The following is a 24,240-nucleotide window of genomic DNA, read 5'->3' on the forward strand; positions in this document are numbered from 1 at the left end:
GCTATTCCAGGTTATACCTCCTACTCCAGGGGCCGACGACGAGACAATCACAGTCTCTCTCAACATAGGGAAAATTAGTATAGGCAAAAATCCTCATACTAAAACATCAGGTATGCAGGGGCGGCCCATCACCGAGTTCAAGATTGGGAAGACTAGGATAGGTAAAGATCCTAATATTGAAACATCAGGCATCGCAGAGACAGGAAGGAGTTTCAATGCAGCCTAACGAATAGGGATCCGATGATGGAACCATAAACCACTCCCAAGAAGCCAATAAGAAGCAGATTTACTTAAGATTTGGAATACTAAGGCAAAGATCCTATTTAGAAACATCAGGCAGTACAGGGACGGGAAACTCAATACAGCCTAACGAAAAGCGACCCGACAATGGAACCATTACCGAGTTTGTAGATATTCGGAAGACTTGGATAGTCAAATAACCTAATACGATTACATCAGGCAGCGCAGTGACAGGAAAGTCAATGCAGTCTAATGAGCAGGGAGCAGATGATGAGACCATCACCCACTCCCAAGAAGCCCATCTAATGTAGGACCAATGCTTGAGGTCATCCAGATAAATCTCCATCGGGACGAGACGCTACTCATGCTCTAATGGAGAAACTCAACAAGGGCAAGATTCATATTGCCTTAACTCAGGAGCCATGGACGACCTGGAAAAAAAGTTTCTGGACTGAACCATATCAACTACCAATTATTCTATGCTAACACTGATACTCCGCCGAGGACCTGCGTTATTTGTTATAAAAATTTGAAATATATATTTTCCCCAGAGTCGGATGCAACGTCGGATGCAACAGTGATAAGACATGAAGACGGTGGAGCATACCTGGCATCACTTTATCTGCCTTTCTTCTCTCTGACACCGCCACTAATAGGGTGCGATGCGAACTCTCACCACATTCCGTGGGGTAGTACCAACACTAATAAGCGGGGCCAAGCCCTGGCAGAATTCTTAAATACTGACGACCTAATAACACTTAATATAGGTAATACCGCTACCTTTGTTAATAGGATTAGGGAGGAGGAACCTAATCGATGAGGTTCAGGATTGGAGGGTCTCCATGAAACACTCTTTCTCTGACCATCGCTATATAAGGTATAGAATCGCGCTGCCAGCGCCGGCTTCCAGAATAGGTTGAAAACCATCTGGACAAAATTCGGAAGGCTACTCAGAAGAAGATTTGGCAAGAGAATTTTGATTGTCCAAGCATAGAAGAGATTGACGACAATGTCAATCAATGTACTGTAGATCAGTACCGGGTGGACCCGGTCCTTAGAGACTTGATTAACCATATGCTAAGGAACAGGTGGGGATCCCGTAACATAAATATAAGGGAGAAAGTAGCACAAGGCACACTACAGGGGGGAATTTTATCGCCACTCCCTTGGGTGATCACCATAAATAACCTATTACGGATGCTGACTGAGGAGGGATTTGAACCCCCCTTCTGTTACGTAGATGATATTATAATACTTCTAAGGGGCAAGGATCTGAACCAGCTATGCAGAAGGGCCGAAAGGGTCTTGCATATGGCATATGACTGGGCTAGACAAATACTTAGGAGTGATATCGGACAGAAACTTAATTGGAAGTGTGGCATTCAGGAGCGTACTAAGAAGGCTTATAGATGGTGGCCACTTTGTAGATAGGCCGTAGGCTCGAAATGGGGCCCGATCTCGACGATAGACCACTGGCTTTACAGGAGCGTGATTAGACCAATACTTACGCCTCAGTAGTTTGGTGGACGGCGATGGAGAAAAAGTGCAACGTAAGGATAATACAACAGGTTAAGAGAACATATTGTCTTGGCATAGGCGGAGCGATGAGGACCACGCCCACTAGGACACTGGAGACTATTCTAGATATGCAACCCATTGACATACAGATTAAGCCTTAAGTCCCACTGCGGCTATGAGACTTAAGGCGATGGGAGAATAGATTGAGGATAGGAGCAGGTCATACCATCGCGGTACAATCGAGGCCACGATAGGAAACTTGGAGGGAAGGGAAGAGTGTTCCGATCGTATACCTGAGACGACACTTGAGGTCGAGTGCGAGGCACTGCTGCCAGCGGCACAGTTTTGGATGGACGGAACCCTAGCACTGTCATCTGGAAGATCATGTTACACGGATGGATCAAAGCTAGAGGACAGAGTGGGAAAACCCAACCTTGAGAACACAAGGACTGAGATCTGTTTTAGACTGCCTGACCATAATACGGTCCTCCAGGCGGAGATCCGGGCGATCACGGAATGCGGGAGGTGGTGTGGGGGCGTCGAGGACAGAAAACTGATCATAAGGGCAATAACAATCAGGACGGTAAAGTCACGAACAGTCTTGGAGTGTAAGAAGGAGATTAACGCCTTCTCTGAGAATGGCACGATCCGCCTCGTTTGAGTGCCGGGCCATAGCGGAGTAAGGGGAATGAAAAAGCAGACGATTTAGCAGTGAAGCCAGAGGTTAACTAAGTTTATTGATGGCAATAAATTTAGTTAACGCGAAGCCATTCTGGTCGACGCAGTTCGGGTTAAGAGTGTGGGCGACGAAGGTGCATGTAACAGTGTGAAACACCGAAACAGTCGGTAGGACGACGAAAATCCTATGGTTATATGTGGATTGTGAGAAGACGAGGCTATTACTCAAAAGAAGCAAACAGGAGGTCAGTAAAACTATGCAAAATCGGTGCGGCAAGTGAAAGCATGCGTAGCGCATGTGGGGAAGATGATGAGACGTTGGAGCATTTTCTATGTGCCCGGTTTTCGCTGCTAACAAACACCACCACTTAGATGGGAACACAATACCAGATATGAACCAACTTTGGGGAGTGATATGAAAAACAATTAAGCAGCACGGAATTTCTGACTTAAATTTTATTTTTCGAGGTTACTTTTTTTGTATTTAGAGCGCACAACAAGCCGTTTACTGGCTTAGGTGTATGTTCATAGTGACATAGTGCGATTAATTTCTGCACCCTCTTTTCAACCTAACCTAACATATATCAGTTTATGCACTGATTTAGACCATACTCGTCAAGATATACAGATCCTACTCTAGAGGCTTAAGAAGTATAATCCAATTATGGGAGCTTGTCTTAGCATGGATGGATTTGGATCATACTGGGCACAGTTGTTGCAAGTCATAAAACACCACGTGCAAAATTCAGAGACATTGGAAAATATTTTCACTCTCTAGAGGCTCAAGAGTTGGCGCAGAGGTAAGAATTTTCACCTATTCGGCGTGTACATTAGAAAATTTTTCAGTGGTGGTTATCCCCTTACTAATGCTGGCTACATTTGTGAGTATCCTAGGATAAGCTAGGTTGAGTGGGTTGTCCACCAAAGGTAAGTTCACTCGGAGGCCAGTCTGACCCATTGTGGTACCCTAGAAAGAAAGGGAAGAGAAAGAAGATGTGAGACCTCGGACCAAAGGTTAACACGAGTAAAATAAAGACAGGAGGATAGAGAAACCGAGCGGGAGGTAAGGAAATGTCCATCCCCATGCAAGTACGTACGCCGGAGCTTATGGCACCCCCCTTCGTAGTATCCTACAAAGACAACAAATTTTGGTCATGAACATTCCACTTAGGAACAGGGGCAAACTTCTCACATATCAATGAGTGCAGTCCGAATCAAGTTTAAGCTCAATGATAAGGGGCCTTCTTTTTATAGCCGAGTCTGAACGGCGTGCGACACCTCTTTAGAGAGAAGTTTTATATGGAATAGTACCTCACAAATGTTGCCAGCATTAGGAGGGGAAAACCACTGCTGAAAATTTTTTCTGATGGTCTCGCCAGGATTCGAACCCAGGCGTTCAGCGACATAGGCGGACATGCTAACCTCTGTGCTACGGTGGCCTCCTTCGTAGTAGCCTACCATGTTAAAACTTCTCTACTGAGTAGCGCCGCTATGCGCCGCGCCGTTCGCACTCGGCATAAAAAAGCGGGCTCCTTAACATTATGCTTAAACCTTAATCGGACTGTACTTTTCATTAATGGAAATTTATTATGGTTATTTACGATCTAAAACTTATAAACCGTACAGGTCGCATTACTGACTTGGAGTCTTAAGTACATGCCAACGTCATTTAATGTCAGATTGCACTGAAGTTTGAACAACGAGTTGCGATGGACCCCAGAACTCCGAACCAAATCGGACCATAGATCGTTCTGTTGATTTGAGGTCTTAAGTCCATTCAAATTGCATTTATTGTCCTATTCCGCAAAAATTTGTAATTCGCAGTTACACTAAACCACCCGATATATGGGCTAAATATGGTCCATATCGGATTATATTTAGATATAGCTGCCATAAACACCGACATTCAGGTCTTAAGGCGTTAACGAGTTAGACTACGTTTTCCATTGTACGAACCGAATATGGTCCGGAAAGACCCATATTTAGATATACACCGATCTCCCGAATTAGGGTTTTGAGGCCCTAAAAGCCGAATTTATTGCTTTATTCCCTTGCAATTTGCAAGAAAGGGTTATATTCGGTCACTCAATTTTTTTTTATATCCTATACATCACTACTGTTGTACTGGGTATTATAACTTATTAGTGAACTTGTTTGTAACACCCAGGAGAAAGGGAGCTAGACTTATTAATAAATATACCGATCGATTCAAAATCACTCTCTAATTCGATTTACCTAGATATTTAGATATTACCCCCATATATATGTATTAACCAGTGTATTTCTTAACAGATTTTCTCTAAATTTTGCACAATGTCTTTTTACATTAGATGTTGGTTAAAATTTGTTTAGGTTTAGATATATTTTCTTCAGATTTTCACTATTATTGCAATAATTTGGTAATTTCTCACTAAGGTTTCTCCTATGACTTTTCTAATCACTGGTAAATTTCATAGAAATCTATTTAGATGTAGCTCCCATATATATGTATCTACGGATTTTCACTTTCAAGGCCATTGCTAAGGCATTTATAAACAGATCTTCTCAAAATTATGCACAATAGTTTCTTCTATGACTCCCACAACATGTCCGAATTTCAAGTTTAAACAAATTTTAGTTTCGACGGCTTAGACTGCATACCTACAATGGTATAGGGTATCAAAAGATCGGCTTTGGCCGACTTTAGTCCGTCCTTACTTGTTAGATAGACAAAAAGACCGATCTCTCGTTTTGGGTTTATAGCCCATAGAAGGAACATTTTTTATCCGATTTCGCAAAAGTTTGGAACAGTTAGTTGTATTAGACTCCTCGACACCTGCTCTAGATCGGATCATATTTGGATATAGCTTTCGCATAGGCCGATCTAATTGGTTTGAACCAATTGTCAAAGCACTTTTGCCACTCTGTTTGAGGTAGCTCCAAAGCACGCATGTCGAAAATTGTTGACTTCTCATTTTATTTTGTTACGTACGGGAATAAATAGAAGGACCATACGGCGGATGACTAATCAAATCGATGTTTTGAGTGTTCAAAAATGCAGTTGTTTCGTGTTTTTGGAGCAATTCTTTCGACCAAACGACACGAGCCTTTTTTTGAGCGATTGACAAGTTGTGTGGAATCCAATGTGAACAAATTCTGACGGTCAAATGCAATATTGAATGTATGCTCGTCCCACTAATACCTAAGGTTGTCTCAATCTCACGATAGGTCGCATGATGATCTTGCAATATCAGTTGGCTCACAGCATCAATGGTTTTTGGAACAACAATTGATTTCAGACGACCATCACGAAATTCGTCTTGGAGTGAACTACGACATCGGTTGAATTCACCATACCATCGATTAACACTGGTCCTTGATGGAGCTTCATCGCCAAAAATTGAATTAAGTCCATCGATGTGCTGTTGTTGAGTTAATCCACGTCGAAAGTTTTTTGGGCGAGATGAATCTTTTAAGTTACTGTAAACAACACAAATAGCGCTCGTATGTCAAAACGTTCTGAGTACGTATAAAACCATGTTTCCAATCACAATTCTAGATTTGCGGCGAGATTTCGGAAATCTTGTGTTTTGCAACGAGGATTCCCATACATTTTCAATGTGAGCTTATTTGAGGAGATTTGCTGCAAATCTCCTTCCAAACTCAGATGCAATACTGCGTTTGCATTGAATACCCAATATTATTGGGATTTTTGGGCAGGACCTTTTCTTAACATCTGACAATTTCTTTTTGAAATTATAAGATTTAGTAGTAATTCATTCTTTTGCGCTTCTTTAGTTTGGTCACAAAATTTCATTTTGTTGTTGGTTTAACCAGTTTAGACCAATGTGTTTTTATCTCTTGCTTCTATTTCAAAACAAAACAACAAAAACACTTTAAAGAGTCTCAACATTTGTGGTGTGTTAAATGTATCAAGGGGCGGGTTTCAATGATCGCGATTTCGGCCTTTGCCAAGGACCTCGTCAGACTGCTATGCCACAAAAAGATAACATGCTTCCACCTACCCACTAATTAGTGAGCAGTGCAATGGTAGAAGCATGCCCTCTGAATGAAATGTTAGGTCTTGTTATTCAACCTCTTCTTATAGCGCAGTAAGAGAAAGTTCAATTCTAACAGCCAACATCTCTTCAAAGAGACATCTAACATCAACAACACACACAAAGTTAAAGACTTGTTATCCAGACAAACTTCGCTTGCCATAAAATAACTTTGCTTTTGATTGAAACACAAGGGTTGTCCAATCCCGAAATATAAAAAGCAACCCTCGTATTAAAAAAAATGAAGAAGAGTGCGTAGTTTTGGTCCCCTCGATATCTTTAACCGAAAAATATTTCTTGAGTTGACAAATGTTAACAAAATTTTGGGAAGATGTATACCCATGGTGGTGAGTATCCAAAGTTCGGAACGGCCGATCTTAAACGTTTCCATTTTTTTTTGTGTAATGTATAATTATAAATTAATTTTTATATAAGTAATTTTATTTTCAATTGTATTGAGATTTATGAAGGTTTTTAGTTTCAATTTAATATCCTGTATTTATTTTGTTCAGTTTTTCTTTGAAAATGGAGATTTAAAAAAAAAGATAATGTGTTGATTTTTGTTGGTTCATTCTTTTTGAATTTTTTTGTGATATATTAATGTAATAGAGAAACCGTAGTTGCGAGTTTTAAATGGTGAATGGCTATTTTAATAAATGTTTTTACAGCAGATAAATTGATCAATTTCCTTCTAATTGGTTGTGTTAAAGAAATGTTAAACACATTTTATTTAAAACTTTCCTTTTATAGAGAAAAAATACTCTCTATGTCGTGGTTTTATTATTTTCCTCCCTTTTCTGTAATGGAAGTTGTCGTTGTGCAATTAAGCAGGTAAAGTCACCATCCCAACTGAAGAAATATTCCAATTTCAATTGGATTGCTTAGATTTTAATGTTTGTTCTCAATTTGGTTCTTTTTTACATTTTGTGTGTTTTAGTTAATAATTTTCACATTTAGAATAACAAATATTTTAATGTACTTTCGAATGTCAAATTGACAGTGTGCAGTAGTTTGACAGAAGAGTAGGAATTCTACGCTCATCCTCATAGAGTTGTATCGTAAATTATTTTGCTGTTGTGCAAGTGACTTTTCCTTCTTAATTGTGCACTGGACGTTGTTAAATTGTGATTCGCCATGATTTTGCCTCTGTATCTCAAATTTCTTCACTGTCATCCAGCTATAATCGAAATTGATCAGTTTACTCCTTATTTATTCAATGTAACTATGTATGTTGGGTTCTTTGGATTATTGGATTCTTTTAATAATATTAATTTAGTTTTGTTTATTTTCTCGTTATCTTAATTGTTTGAAAATTAAATTAGTTTTTCTTTTGTTACTTCAACTTTGAAACCCGTATTATTTTGTTATGTAGGCTGGTATATTTGCAACAAGGATTAATTGTGATTACATTTATAAGTTTGCAAAGATTTTATTTGTATTTCTAGTTTGTATAAAGACTTGTAATGAGGAAATATTAACTTATCTAAGGTTTTTATAAGTAAATGAAATGCATGTACCAAACACCATATCTGGATATTAAAGAATTGCCCATACGTTAATGGAAGAAGCAAATGGAAAAGTAAAGCAAACATTCCCAAATGTTGTTTGCATAACAATTGAATTGTTCCGTTAAAATCGTTTTATTGAACCCTTCTTGGTTGTCAAATAAAGGGTGATTTTTTTGAGGTTAGGATTTTCATGCATTAGTATTTGACAGATCACGTGGGATTTCAGACATGGTGTCAAAGAGAAAGATGCTCAGTATGCTTTGACATTTCATCATGAATAGACTTACTAACGAGCAACGCTTGCAAATCATTGAATTTTATTACCAAAATCAGTGTTCGGTTCGAAATGTGTTCATTCACCGTAACGTTGCGTCCAACAGCATCTTTGAAAAAATACGGTCCAATGATTCCACCAGCGTACAAACCACACCAAACAGTGCATTTTTCGGGATGCATGGGCAGTTCTTGAACGGCTTCTGGTTGCTCTTCACTCCAAATGCGGCAATTTTGCTTATTTACGTAGCCATTCAACCAGAAATGAGCCTCATCGCTGAACAAAATTTGTCAAAATTTGAACACATTTCGAACCGAACACTGATTTTGGTAATAAAATTCAATGATTTGCAAGCGTTGCTCGTTAGTAAGTCTATTCATGATGAAATGTCAAAGCATACTGAGCATCTTTCTCTTTGACACCATGTCTGAAATCCCACGTGATCTGTCAAATACTAATGCATGAAAATCCTAACCTCAAAAAAATCACCCTTTATTTAACATTGGGACTATTGTCCAGCCTGCTGAAATAATGCTTTTAATTGAATTTTTAATTTGGATATGATGTATTTAAATTATAGGGAATATAAAATAAATAATTCTTGGTTAATTCTACTACAATGTAAATGTCAATAGTACATTGTAACAATTGTTTAAATAGTATTTGGTAGTACTTAATACCAAAAACAAGAAACTACTCTTTAAAAATTGTATTCTATAGAACAAGTTTAGATTTTACCATATTGCATTGTCACTGGTTTTTATTGCATTGCATTCCATTTCATTTCAACTGGCTTTGAAATGTGTAGTAGTGTAGTTCATTTAGTTATCAATAGGTACCAGTTTCAAGTTCTACATAAAGCCAAGTCACATGCATTCCATCTGCTTTTCCTGCATTTGAAATTTATTAATAAAAATATTTTGAAAGCAACATCATCAATATTGCTATTGCCGTTGCCACCCCTTAAGGACCATGTGAAGGAAGAAGATGTCAATAGGGACAGATGCAGGAAAGGATATTGGTAAAGTACCACTACAACTAACACAATACTTAACTCATTTCGATATTCTAACATAGACATTTGTATACAGACAGATGCATCTAGTAGATGAAAATTTTATAAGTTCACTTTTCCTAGAAAAAACTATAGTTAAAGTTTCGTTGCTGAGCTTCCGCCATGTAATGAAATCCTGGCACTATTTAGCGTTTCACCTATACATACAACAACAATATTGTAGAATTTATCTGTCTTCTATCATCTTGGCTTACAATAGAGTTCCATTATGATCGAACTTACAATTGAGTCAAGAGAAATATGTAATAAAACTAACCTTCTCCAAGGAATAGGTTAATAAAACTGTCCCTCTCCAAGGGAGAGGTTAATAAAAACACCATTATCCAAGGGAAAGGGTACTAAAACTACCTTTCTCTAAAAGAAAGGACAATAAAACTGCCTTTTTTCAAGGAAAAGGGTAATAAAATTACGCTTCTCCAAGAGAAAGGTTAATAAAACTATCCTTCTCCAAGGAAAAGGTTAATAAAACAACCCTTCTCCAAGGAAAAGGGTAATAAAACTATCCTTCCCATGGAAAAGAGTAATAAAATTATCCTTCTCCCAGGGAAAGGTTCAAAAACTACCCTTTTCCAACGAAAAGGGTAAGAAAACAACCCTTCTTCAAGGAAAAGGGTAATAAAACTACCCTTCTCAAAGGAAAGGGTTAATAAAAATACCCTTCTCCAAGGAAAAGGTTAATAAAACTACTCTCCTCTAAGGCAACGGGTAGTAAAACTACCCTTCTCCAAGGGAAATGGTAATAAAACCATCCCTCCCCAAAGCAAAGGGTAATAAAACCACTCCTTCGCAAGGGAAAGGTTGATAAAACTACCCTTCTCCAAGGTAAATGGTAATAAAACTAAATTAAGATTAATGAAACTAAAAAGGCATTAAAACTACCCTTCTCCAAGGAAAAGGGTAATAAAACTACCCTTCTCCAAGGAAAAGGGTAATAAAACTACCCTCCCTGAAGGGAAAAGTTAATAAAACTACTCTTCTCAAACGTAACGGGTTAGAAAACTATCCTTCTCCAAGGTAAAGGGTTATAAAGCTACCCTTTCCCAAGGGAAAGTGTAAAAAACTACTTTTCTCGTAGGTAAATTGCAAATTTTGCCCATGAACATTCCACTAAGGAACAGGAGCAAACTTCTCACATATCAATGAGTGCATTCCGAGTCAAGTTTAAGCTCAAAGATAAGGGGCCTACTATTTATAGCCGAGTCCGAACGGTGTGCCGCAGTGCGACACCTCTTTGGAGAGAAGTTTTACATGACATAGTACCTCACAAATGTTGCCAGCATTACCCTTCTCCAAGGAAAATGTTAATAAAACATCCAATTTCAAAAGAAAGGGTAATAAAACTACCATTCTCCAAGGAAAGGGGTAATAAAACTACCCTTCTCCAAGGAAAAGGGTAATAAAACCACCCTTCTCCAAGGAAAATGGTAATAAAACTACCATTCTCCAAGGGAAAGGGCAGTAAAGCTACCATTCTCCAAGGGAAAGGTTAACAAAACTTCCCTTCTCCAAGGTAAAGGGTAAAAAACTACCCTTCTGCAAGAGAAATGACAATAAAACTACTCTTTTCCAAGGGAATGGGTAATAAAACTACCCTTCTCCAAGGGAAAGGGTAAAAAACTAAAAGAAAAGGGTGAAAAAACTACCCTTCTCCAAGGAAAAAGGTAATAATACTACCCTTCCCCAATGGAAGGGGTAATTAAACTACCCTTCTCCAAGGGAAAGGTTAATAATAATTCCCTTCTCCAAGGTAAAGCGTAATAAAACTACCATTCCCCAAGGGTAGGGGTAATAACACTACCTTTCTCCAAGATAAAGGGTAATAAAACTACCCTCCCCAAGGGAAACGACCCATCCACCGCTGATAATTTTTCTTTCATTCTTTCATCATCCAGAATTCGAGCGCGGGCTTTCAGCGTCATAGGTGGACATGCTTATCAATGCGCTGAGGTCAAAACTCTTTAGAACTCAAAACTTTAAGATTTTTCTCCTATAATTTTATTTCGTGTGAACTTGAATCGGTCCATTTTAAGCTAAATGTGGTCCATTTTAAGCTTATTGCTTTAATTAAGAAGCATTTGGAAAAGTGAACTTATACTAATTTCGTCGACTGTATGTACCCATTTTACAAACCTTTGGATGTATTAATATTTTATGTCACTATACGCATATATACATACATTTAACATACATACATATATATATATTTCTATTTCTATTTATCAGTATCAGTTTCCGTTTTTTAGATGCACTTGCAATTGCTGTTGTAGTTGTTGTTAATTTAATATTGTTGTTGCTGTTGTTGGTTGGTTGGTTTTCGGCCGATTTGGGTGCTGCTGGAGATGTTGCTGTCGATATTTTTAGGAAATTGCACAGGAATTACGTTTGCTGCCCAAACTACGTTCCTGTATCCGCTGCAAGTGTTGCAATTGCGCTGCCGTTGGTGCATGGGCGGCCGCCGATGCTGCATACGCGGATGATGATGATGAAGACGAGGCAGATGAATGGGCTTGATTATGGTGGTGGTGATGGGGCGGTTGATTGTGGTGTGTCGGTGTACCAGGCCCATTGTTGCCCACTTGCTGTGGTAATGACTGACGGCGGCGACGCAAAGCTGGACTTAAATTGTAGGTGATTTTTGCTTGCGACAGCAACTCTTTGAAAACCTATTGAGTGGCAGCATTGAATATGAGAAGAAAACATAAAAATCAATGAGTACATGAAACAATTACAAGAGAGTGTTCTGTGTTCTTTGTATTCAACATCAAATGACATCGAAATAGTTCTATTGAGACAATAATATTTGTATGAAAGAATCTCTTGTCTATATACACTGAAAAAAATTATAGCTGATTTATTAAACAACAAAACACATATTAAAATGAAAATAAATTAGATTACTTTAAATACAATAGCAAAATTTCATCAAATGAAAAAATCTATATTAGACTGGAGAAAAGGCAATGGAGACAAGTAAAAACGCATTAAGTTCGGCCGTACCGAACTTCGGTTACCCACCACCATGCATATGTTTTTTTTTATCCTATTTTATTAGAAATCTCCTATATCCATATTTATATCCAAATATGCCAAATATGGGCCGACCTGTCATATTAGGTTCAGCTGCGAACAGCCTATAACAAGTTACAGTTTTAAATTTCAGCGAAATAGGGTTATAAATGAGACTTTTATGGGCTTAAGATTCTTAATCGGCAGATCGGTCTTTATGGCAGCTATATCGAAATATGATCCGATTTGCACCATATCCCGTTCGGAAATCACTGTTCTAAATTTCAGCAAGATTGGTTAAGAAATGCGCCTTAGATCCCATATCGGTAGATCGGTCTACATGGCAGCTAAATCCAAATGTGGTCTAATGTGGACCATGCTCGGTTCCGATATCGGGTGGACTCAGTTCCACATTTTAGCGGCTTCGCGGATAACAAACGAGAATGTTATGCGCTTAAATCCCTAAATTTACAGACCCATCTATATCGAAGCTATATCCAAATGTGTTCTGATGTAGACCATAATCAGTTTGGATATCGAGAGGTGTAGTCGAACTCACTGTTCAGAGTATTTGGGTAATAAATTCATCTTTTAAGGGCTTAAGACCCAGAATCGGCAGATCGGTCTATATATCAGGTATACATAAATGTGGCTCGGTATGAACCATATTCGGCTCGGATATTAGGGACCCTAGTAAAACTCACCTGAATTGTTTCACAAAAATCAAAGAGAAATCTATACCCTTTCTCAAATGGCAGAGATTTTACTAGTTATACCCACCACCATAGTATACCTCTTACTAATCCAGTCATTCCGTTTGTAGCACTTCGAAATATTCGTCTAAGAACCCATAAAGTGTATATATTCTTGATCGTCTCTACGTTCTGAGTCGATCTAGCCCTGTCCGCCGTCCGTCCGTCTGTCGAAATCTCGATAGCGGTCAAACACGTAAAGCTAGACGCTTGTAATTTTGCACTGATACTTAATATTGATGTAGATCGGTGGGGATTCCAAATAGGCCATATCAGTTCAGATTTAGATATAGCTCCCATATAAACCGATCTCCCGATTTGACTTCTTGAGCCCTTGGAAGCCGCAATTTTCGTCCGATTTGCCTGTAATTTTGCATGTAGGGTTCTGTTATGATTTCCAACAACGCTGTCAAGTACGGTCCAAATTGGTCCATAGCCTGATATAGCTCCGTCTGTCTGTTGAAATCTCGTTACAGTCTTTAAAAATAGAGATATAGGTCTGAAACTTTGTACAGATTCATTTTTGTCCATAGGCAGGTTAAGTTCGAAGATGGGCTATATCGGATTATATCTTGATATAGTTCCCATATAGACCAATATGTCGATTTAAGGTCCGATTAATTGTCCGATTTTTCAGAAATTTGATACCGTTGTGTTAGGCTCCTCAATATCCCTGTATAATACGGCTAAGATAGGACTAGATTTGGATATAGCTACCATATAGACTGATCTCCCGATTTAAGGTTTTAGGCCCATAAAAGGTGAATTTTTAAACAGATTTCGCTGAAATTAGGTACAATGAGTTGCGTTAGGCCCATATTCCATATTCGTTCCGATTATGGTTAAGATCCCTCCGTATTTCGATATAACTGTCATAAAAGGCTTATTTATTGTCCGATTTCGTTGAAATTTGGTAGAGCGAGTTGTGTTATGCTCCTCGACGACCCTGCTCAGTGCGACCAAAATCGGTCCAGATTTGGATATAGCTCTTATATAGACTGATCTTTCGATTGATGGTCTTGAGCCCATAAATGGCGAATTTATTGTTATATTTCGCAGAAATTTGGTATATCGAGTTGTGTTAGGCTCCTCGTTGTCCCTGTTTAATACGGCCCAGATCGGTCCAGATTTGGATATAGCCATATGTACCGATCTCCCGATTTAAGGTTTTAAAGGCATAAAAGGTGAATTTATTAACCGATTTTGCTGAAATTTAGCATAATGTGTTCTGTTAGACACTTCGACATTCGTGCCAAATATATTCAAGATCGGGCTATATTTGGTTATAGCTGCCATATATACCGATCTCCCAAATTAAGTTCTTGGAACAATAATAGAGCGTTTTTTACACGATTTCGCTGAAATTTGACAGAGTTGGCGGTATAAGGCTCTTCGACATTCGCGTTTAATATAATTCAGATCGATTTAAGTTCTTAGGACCAAAAAAGGTGAATTTTTTAACCGATGAATTCAGTTGTGTTAGACCCTCACATAGCCTTGCTGAATATAGTGGAGCTCGGACTATACTTAGAAATAGCTGCTATGGGTTCATAAGTGATGCATTATTCACCGTAGTATGACGAAAGATGGTTAATGTATATATCCGAGGTGGTGGGTATCCAAAGTTTGGCCCGGTCGAACTTAATGCCTTTCTACTTGTCATATTTCTTGAAGTTATGTCATTCAAACACGTAGGAATTATTGAACTTATTTGTTTGAGCGGCAGTATACATATGTGTCTGTTTGTGTGTTTTGAAATTACCTGTGTTATATTCTCATTTCTCGCTGCTGAGACTTCTACGAAACCATTTTCCCAGTCTACTGTCACAACCGATTCTGTGGTGGCATATTCAACCTGAAATTGATGAAAGGATAAAATTACACAACCAAAAATACCCTTATGCATATTTATTATGTACAACAACTGATTTATGAAGATGTGGTGCTAAGATCGATACATGAAAACACTTTTGGTGTACATATGCGCAGATAGTGTTGACATTGATTTATTTTGAATTTGTTTATATTGGCAGTGTTGACGCTATTAAATATCATAGGGCGTTGTTCAATATAAAGGCCGCGAATAACGTGTCAACGAATTTAATTATATGCGTTTTAATGTTAATTTTCGATGTTCGAAACGTAGGAAGAAGAAGTCCACGAAGAAGTGGCGTCTTAAATTGTGATAAAAATATGCATATTTAGTTTTCATAGATTTTCGCTTTCCAACTTATATTGGATAATGAAGTATTGTACAAACGAAAAACGTATGATAGCCTTTGAAAAAGGAAAAAAAAATTAGGTAATTTTTCTTGTATTACAGGAGTACATTCTGTCGGTGTCATTTTTATACCCACCACGGAAGGATGGGGGTATATTAATTTTTTCATTCCGCTGGCAACACATCGAAATATCCATTTCCGACCCTATAAAGTATACACATTCTTGATCATCGTAAAAATCGAAGACGATCTAGACATGTCCGTCCGTCTGTCCGTCTGTCTGTTGAAATCACGCTACAATCTTCACAAATAGAAATATTGAGCTGACACTTTGCACAGATTTTTTTTTTGCCCATAAACAGTTTTAGTTCGAAGATGGGCTATATCGGACTACATCTTGATATAGCCCCCATATAGACCGATCCGCCGATTTAGGGTCTTAGGCCCATAAAAGCCACATTTATTATCCGATTTTGCTGAAATTTGAGACAGTGAGTTGTGTTAGAACCTTCGACATCTTTCGTTAATTTGGCCCAGATCGGTCTACATTTGGATATAGCTGTCATATAAACCGATCCTCTGATTTAGGGTATTAGGCCCATTAAAGCCACATTTATTATCCGATTTTGCTGAAATTTGGGACAGTGAGTTCTGTTAGACCCTTCGACATCCACCGTCAGTTTGGCTCAGATCGGTCCAGATTTGGATATAGCTGCCATATAGACCGATCCTCCGATTTAGGGTATTAGGCCCATTAAAGTCACATTTATTATCCGATTTTGTTGAAATTTGGGACAGTGAGTTGTGTTAGGGTCCTCAACATCCTTCGTCAATTTGGCTCAGATCGGTTCAGATTTGGAAAATTGCATACTATTCGGTGAAAATAGTATGCAATTTTCACCGAATTTTGATGAAAGGTGGTTTACATATACACCCGAGGTGGTGGGTATCCAAACTTAACGCCTTTTTACTTGTTATACCCTCCACCATAGAATGGTGGGTATACTAATTTCGCCATTCTGTTTGTAACTCCAACTAGTATAACTCTAACTAGTATATATATTCTTGATCGTCATGACATTTTAAGTCGATCTAGCCATGTCCGTCCGTCCGTCTGTCTGTCGAAAGCACGCTAACTTTTGAAAGAGTAAAGTTAGCCGCTTGATTTGCACAAATACTTCTTATAAGTGTAGGTTGGTTGGGATTGTAAATGGGCTATATCGGTCCATATTTTCATATAGCTGCCATATTATCCGATCTTGGGTCTTGATTTCTTGAGCCTCTAAAGAGCGCAATTCCTATCCGATTTGGCTAAAATTTTGCATGACATGTTTCGTCATGACTTCCAACAACTGTGCTAAGTATGGCTTAAATCGGTCCATAACCTGATATAGCTGCCATATAAACCGATCTTGATTTCTTGAGCCACTAGAGGGCGCAATTCTGATCCGATTTGGCTGAAAATTTCCATGAGGTGTTTTGTTATGATTTCCAATTAAAAATATGGTTCAAATCGGTCTATAACCTGATATAGTTGTCATATAAACCGATCGTGATTCTTGATTTCTTGAGCCTCTAGAGGGTGCAATTATTATCCGACGGCTTTTCCCTTCAACATACGTGTCAAATATGGTCTGAATCGGTCTAAAGTCTGATACAGCTGCCATATAAACCGATCTCCCTAATTTACTTCTTCAGCCCCTAAAGGGCGTAATTCTTACTAGAATTGGCTGAAATTTTACACAATAATTTCTACTATGGTCTCCAACTACCAATTCAATTATGGTCCGAATTGGACCAAAAAGTGGTAATGTTCATACTCTACGCCTTCATCTTGACACTGTACAATCTGAGGCATTCCATGATCGCCCGGATTTCCGCCTGTAGCGCCTTGTTAACTTCAAGTGAAACATTGCAATTTATTTGGATAATACATAATTGTGCTAAAATGCTTAATGAGTCAAATCGTGAGACAGGTTTATATGAGAGCTACAATACATTTATACATGAATCTTGTCGATCAATTAACATACTGAGACTGAGAATGAAGGGAAAGGAAACGGTCCAATTCGAGGTGAAACTTTAAAAGGAATTTTGTCATCCTCTCTCGAAAACTTAAAAAAAACTTTAATCTCGTTCTCTACAAGCAAATGAGTTCAATGTATTTTGCCCTTCAATGCGTAGATCATTTTTAAGGATAGTAGAACAAATATGCTTGGTTTTGATTATGCATTGATAATAAACTTCATATTCGTCTTTTAAAGCCACAAGAGTCAAGAAGCCAAATTTAAATTCTCTTTGTATTTATTCAAAGACACAAAAGATGTGGAGGCGAACAAAAACCTTCTGGCATTCTGATGCAAAAGCGAAGACAGGGAGCGCTGGGTGGGTATCCTGCAACCAAAGACGCATAGATTGCGGCGGTGAGAGCGTGTTACTGAAATTTATGGCAGCATCGTAAAGAAGGAAAATATTTGTCCAGTAAACCAAAAGTGAAAGTGAAAATGATGGAAATCCCTTTTCTCCCTGTTTCTTGGGTGGGGTGGGGGGAGGACTAAATGAATGTTTGTTGCTGAAAGTGGAATGTAATAAAAATGCAAATTCTTTTTGCTACGTCCTTTATTAGTTTGCATACAATCACAACAACAAACGAAAGCAGCTACAGCAACAAGCTGTAAACATCAACAAGGACAATAACCAGGATAAATGGTAACCTATTGTAATCCTTGCCAGTTTGCTCGTCTGTTCCATTACAAAGTTATTGGATGCCAAAAAAAAAATTATTAGAATATAAATTGAATTGTGGGAGAGTGAGTGTATTTGTTAAGGATACGGGGTGGCGCTCCTTTTTCAGGGATCGCTTAAACTTTTTTGACATTTCCTCCTTGCTTAGCACTGCGTTACTTGATTGAGTGCCAAAAGGAATACTCATTTTCAAATGACAATGGGAACACCAACCATGCTTAACCAAACAAAAAATTAGAAAGGGAAATATTCCAAACAATACCAATGCCAGATGGTGTACCAACCTTTTGCCCCGGTATTGTTTGATAGCAAAGAATAAGAAAACTTTTTACTTTCTTGGGAGTGTACCGGTGTCGTCGATACCCTTTTGTTTAGAAAGTGAAGGGGACGTCATATTCAGAGTGTTGCTAAAAAAGATGAAAATAAAATTTCAGTAAATACTAACCGAAATGATCATCACTGAATGTAGTAAAGCGTTTTGATTGTTTTTATAAATAGGGTGGCAAATGTTCTTCCAAGTATCCATACGCAGAAGCTAACTGGTTTACTTTAAAGGATTGAGTTTTTCTCAATGTACTCAGGGATATATTTTTTGAGCACCTGACATTAAAATCGTTATAGGAGACTTTAATGCCAATATACAGCTTAGCTGACACAAAGTGTGACCAAGTTCACACAGGAACTATATTTATCAGACTAGAAATTATTTGTTTTATTGATAACTCATTTTATTGTGTACAAGCCACCAAAAGCATCAATCTTTAGCTCGCCGCGTTAAAGATAAAAAATGAGAATTATGAAAAAAATGAACTTTGTCCTACCAACAAAAAAATAAAATGCGGCGGAGCACGGCCGGACACTCGGAACAACACACAGTCAGAATGGATAGAGAAAACTCTTTGAAATTTGAAATGGTTAGAGCTGAGGTGTTATCGAGATCGGTACGATCCTGCAGGCGGGCAATAACAACCAGGGCGGTAAAATGGAGATTAATGTCATCTCCGAGGATGGAAAAATCCGCACAGTTTGGGTGCCGCGCCATAACGGAGTAAGAGGGAATGAAGTGGCAATCGATTTGGCAGTGAACGCCGGAGAACTGCAGTCGAAAAACTTGGTCAACCGGAAGCCTCTCAGGCTTCAATTAAGGACCTGGGTTACAAACGTAACAATATAACATTGTGTAACATCGAAACAGTCGGTAGGACGGCGAAAATCCTATGGGGTGATTCGGATCGTGAGAGGTCGAGACTATTACTGAAAGGAATAAGATGGAGGTCAGTATAGTTTGTGGTGTCATAACGGAACATATAGGACTACGAGCTCACTTATGCAAAATCGGTGCGGCAAGTGATAACATGCGTAGGGTATGTGGAAAAATGATAAAACGTTGGAGCATTTCCTTTGTCAAATCTTTGCAAAAAATAGTTTGTACTAAATAATATTTATTTTTATTTATTAAAAAAGTGCCAATTTGGAAAGTCGTTGTACAAAATTTCAGCCAGGTTTCAGGTTTCAGGTTATGTACCGATTCCAACCATACTTAGCACAGTTGTTAAAAATCATCAAAAACACGTCATGTAAAATTTTAGCCGAATCGGATAGAAATCTCTAGAGGCTTAAGAAGGCAAGACCCCAGATCGGTTTAAATGACATCAATATTAGGATATGGACCGATTTGAACTATACTCACTACAGTTTTTGGCACAAAATCGGATAACAATTGCGCCCTCTAGTGGCCCAAGAAGTCGAGATCCAAGATCGCATTAAATGGCAGCTATATCAAAACATTAACTAATAAGAAGTATTTTTGCACTAATAAGAAGTATTTTTGCAAAATTTCAAGAGGCTAGCTTTATTCGTTCGAAAGCAAGCGTACTTTCGACGTGTTTAGGCGGCCGTTCTAAGTTCTTGGAAACCCACCACCATGGATTCTGCTTAAAATTTAAACAAACTAAATTTGGTTGAGGAGCATAATTTTATTCTACATACCAAATTTCTGTCAAATCAGCAAAAATTAACCGAATAAGGATAATCGAGAGACCGGCTTATATGGGATCTATATCGGGTTATAGACTGATTTGGACCATATTTGGCACAGTTGTTAGAAGTCATAACAGAACACCGCATGCAAAATTTTAGCCAAATCGGACAAAAATTGCGTCTTGTAAGGGCTAAAGAAGTCAAATCGGGAGATCGGTTTATATGGGAGCTACACCAGGTTATAGACGGATTCGTACGGTAATTAACACAGTTGTTGGAATTTATAACGGAACACAACATGCACAATTTCAGCCAAATCGGACAAAAATTCCGGCTTCCAGAGGCTCAAGGAGTCAAATCGGGAGATCGGTTTATATGGGAACTATACCAAAATCTGAACCGATATGACTCATTTGCAATCCCCAACGACCTACATCAATATAAAGTATCTGTGCGAAATTTCAAGCCGCTAGCTTTACGCATTCGACCGCTATCATGATTTCGACAGACGGAGGGACATGTTTAGATCGAATCAGAATGTTGAGGCGATCAAGAATAAATATACTTCATAGGGTCTAAGGCGAATATTGCGAGATTTCAGGTTGGTATACCTCCATCTTATGGTGGTGGGTATAAAAATGACAGCTATATCAGCTTATGGACTGATTAGGATCATACTTGGAAGTCATACCAAAACAATATCAGGCTAATTCTTAAAATTTCCTGCGAATTAACTACCAGTCAATTAATTTCTTCTTCGAATAAAATCCTCTTATTCTGATGGAATGGGCAGAGGAAATATTTGGGAGACGGAATCTCGAATTTTCGAAAACAGCTTTTTTTCTTCAGCTGTTTTATTTTGGATAAACATTTGACTATTATTTGTTAGAAAAAAGAACATGAAATGGAAAAATAAGCAAAAATAAATTAGAAATGTTGTTAAACAAGTAAAAAGGAGTTAAGTCCGGCCGGGCCGAACTTTGGATACCCACCACCTGGGGTATATATGTAAACCACCTTTCGTTATAATCCGCTGTCAGATCAAAAGAGGATACATAGGTCCTAAAGGCATCCTCTTTTCTTCTTCTGAACAAAAATACCAATACCGAAATACTCCGCAAACAGGCAAGAGCTTCGTGTGCCAAAGTACTTAGACACCAAAAGTTTCTTTACGAACAGCGTCTTGGTGCCAAAGTTATTGCTTCTCCGAGGGGAAGAAAGAGCTTTTGGTCATTCGTAAAAAGAGTAAATGGCAACCCATCGACACCGGTTGATAAGGCTAATCTACTGGCTGAAATGTTTGCAGGAAATTCTTCATTGCCGTTTAGCAACCAACCACTCCCCGTGATTGATATTGTACCTAGTTCGATGCCTCAGATATTATTTCGAACAGGTGGACCCTAAAGGGATCTCGGATCTCGAAGTTAATAAATCTCCGGGCCCGGATAATGTATCAACACTTATCCTTTGTAAGTGTTCTTCGACGCTTGCTCGTCCACTACCCAACCTTTTCAACCTTGCTTACCGTGCGGGAGTTTTCCCGGCGCGTTGGAAGGTTGCGAACGTTCAGCTCATCCCCCAACCCTGCGAATTACCGGCCAATTGCGATATGATCTGTGCTCTCCAAGGTTATGGAGAGTATGGTTAACCATTAGAGTCCAATGGCTTTGTTAGCAACAGACAGTATGGGTTCCGCAGAAATCGTTTTACGGACACCTAATGGAATTTTTGTCGTTACGATGGAGTCGCTCTATTCACCAGTTTGGTGAGAGTAAGGTCATGGCTCTGGATATCTCCAAAGCATTTGATAGGGTCTGGCACGGTGCACTTTTATCAAAGCTTGTCGCTTTTGGAGTCAGTAATAACTTCGTTCGATTTATATCGAGCTTTCTCAGAGACCGCACTAAACGAGTTGTTGTAAATGGGTTCTCATTCGATGAGTATACATTGACCTCAGGTGTGCTACAAGGCTCTGTCCTTTCCCCTTCCCTTTTTCTTATTTTCATTGACTATCTATTGGGTCAGACTTCGAATCCAGTCTACTCATTTGTCGATGATAGTAGTCTGCGTCATTCATATTCATCCGACCATAGGCCCAGCATTATGGATGAGACGCTCTCCCAGGATTTGTTGGCCATTTCAGAGTGGGGTAGAATGAACAGAGTAGACTTTAACGCACAGAAGTCGCAGTGCTGTTTCTTGTCTCACAAGCCCACTTCAATCGTCGATATCTATCGACGGTATAGATATTGAACAATCAGATGCTTTTGATGTTCTGGCCATCAAGATACAATGTGAAGTCCGTTGGTCAAAACACGTATTCAAAGTGTCGAAAGAAGCATTCAAGTGTTTGGGTTTTCTTAAGCGGTACAAGAAATATTTCACCTCTTCTGATCTTTTCAATATCTGTACTACCTACATCAGGCCGAGGATGGAATATAACTCTCATATTTGGGCAGGAGCTCCAAAATCATCCTTGGAGCTACTTGACCGTATTCAACGGAGAGCGATGGTGTTGATTGGGAACAGTAGGGTATCCAACTCTATTGCTTCTCTTGAACATCGTCGGAATGAGGGTAGCGTTGTATTGCGCTATCGTTATTTTCATGGCGTGTGTTTCAGGGATATTCGTCTGCTTATCCCTGACGTAAGGATGTTCACCAGGAATACAAGACTTGCCAGGAACTCACACCCGTTTGTAATTGATTGGCCAGTCGACCGAACTATGCATTACCGAGAAAATTAATTTTTCGCCCGAACCATTCGTATGTGGAATCGACGAATATCAATAAACACTACTCCCTCTTTCCCCCCTCCAACCCTTTACTTTCCTAATTGGCAACGCAATGCACTGCATATATAGGGGACATCCCCTTTTGCCTTTTATGGGCCAAAAACATTAAATCCAGAGATTGGTCTATATGGCAGCTATATCCAAATCTGAACCGATCTGATGCAAATTAAAGAGGGATGTCGAAGTCCCTAACACAACTCACTGTACTTAATCGACGGATCGGTTTATATGGCAGCTGTATTCAAATCTGAACCGATCTGGACCAAGTTGAAGGAGGATGTCGATGGGTCTAACACGACTCACTGTCCCAAATTTCAGCATAATAAGATAATAAATGTGGCTTTTATGGGCCTAAGACACTAAATCGGGGGATCGGTCTATATGGGGGCTATATCAGGATATAGTCCGATATAGCCCATCTTCGAACTTAATTTAGAAAAAAAGTGTAAAAAAAGTATATTTGATTAAAGTTCATTCTAAGTTTTATTAAAAATGCATTTACTTTCTTTTAAAAAATCCGCAGTTACTTTTTGGGCAATCCAATACTTCATAGGGTCGGAAATGGATATTTCGATGTGTTTGCCAGCGGAATGACAAAATGAATATACCCCCATCCTTCGGTAGTGGGTATAAAAATGTCTGTACTCAATATTTTATTGTTGGGCAGCTACGACAACTAAATGAATATATCTTGTAAAGACCTACATTTAAAGAGCTATAACTTGAAGATTTAATAGACATTTCCGGGCGCCGGCCGCTTTTCTTGTTGGTTGGGACGGCTGTTGGTCATATAGCTGCCGAAAAGCGACTTATGGGTTATTCATATTCCTGTGGTGTAAATGCTGCCATACGTGGCACCAAGTATTCTTGAGTAATTGATGGTCTGAAGTGTAATGTAATGCAAATTTGCCCACGAACATTCCATTAAGGAACAGGCAAAATACTTCTTGCTTATCAATGAATGTCGCCCGATGCTACTGTAAGCTCAATGAAAAGGGATCTTCTTTTAGTATTCTAATATTGTTGTCTTTTATTGTCAATAAATCTGAAAAACGAATGCAAACCTTCTGTAATGGGTTCATGACATATTTAAGCCGGGAGAACCTATTAAATTTTGTACTTGTTTTTGACGAAAAAGTGAAAAATAATATCCGTACAAAATAAATTGTTCGTAAATAGTAAGAAGTGTTATAATTTTTTTTATAAAAACAATTAAACTTATTTTTTATAAATTTTCCCAAATTTTGTATTTTTATTTTCCCCTTTTTTATACCCACCACCCTAGGATAGGGGGTATATTCATTTAGTCATTCCGTTTGCAACACATCGAAATATCAATTTCCCTACAAAGTATATATATTGTATTTCGAATCGTCGTAAAATTCTAAGACGATTTAACGATATCCATGTG

At 38.6% G+C, this 24,240-nt stretch overlaps 1 protein-coding gene across 4 annotated transcripts in view; it reads right to left on the bottom strand.

Annotated features, from left to right (window-relative positions):
- Positions 1-11,302: 11,302 nt before the first annotated feature.
- LOC106094111 (ras-related protein Rap-2b) overlaps positions 11,303-24,240 on the bottom strand; it is a 209,739-nt gene continuing 196,801 nt past the window's right edge. For all 4 annotated transcript variants that reach the window (XM_059367459.1, XM_059367458.1, XM_059367460.1 and 1 more), the window contains 2 exons: positions 14,851-14,943; positions 11,303-11,993 (listed from right to left, as the gene is read on the bottom strand). In XM_059367459.1, the coding sequence (XP_059223442.1) occupies positions 11,688-11,993; positions 14,851-14,943 (399 nt within the window). In that variant the 3' untranslated portion in view covers positions 11,303-11,687. The remainder of the gene's footprint in view (positions 11,994-14,850; positions 14,944-24,240) is intronic.

Source organism: Stomoxys calcitrans, chromosome 4, assembly GCF_963082655.1.
Source record: "Stomoxys calcitrans chromosome 4, idStoCalc2.1, whole genome shotgun sequence".
NCBI classification, from domain to species: domain Eukaryota; kingdom Metazoa; phylum Arthropoda; class Insecta; order Diptera; family Muscidae; genus Stomoxys; species Stomoxys calcitrans.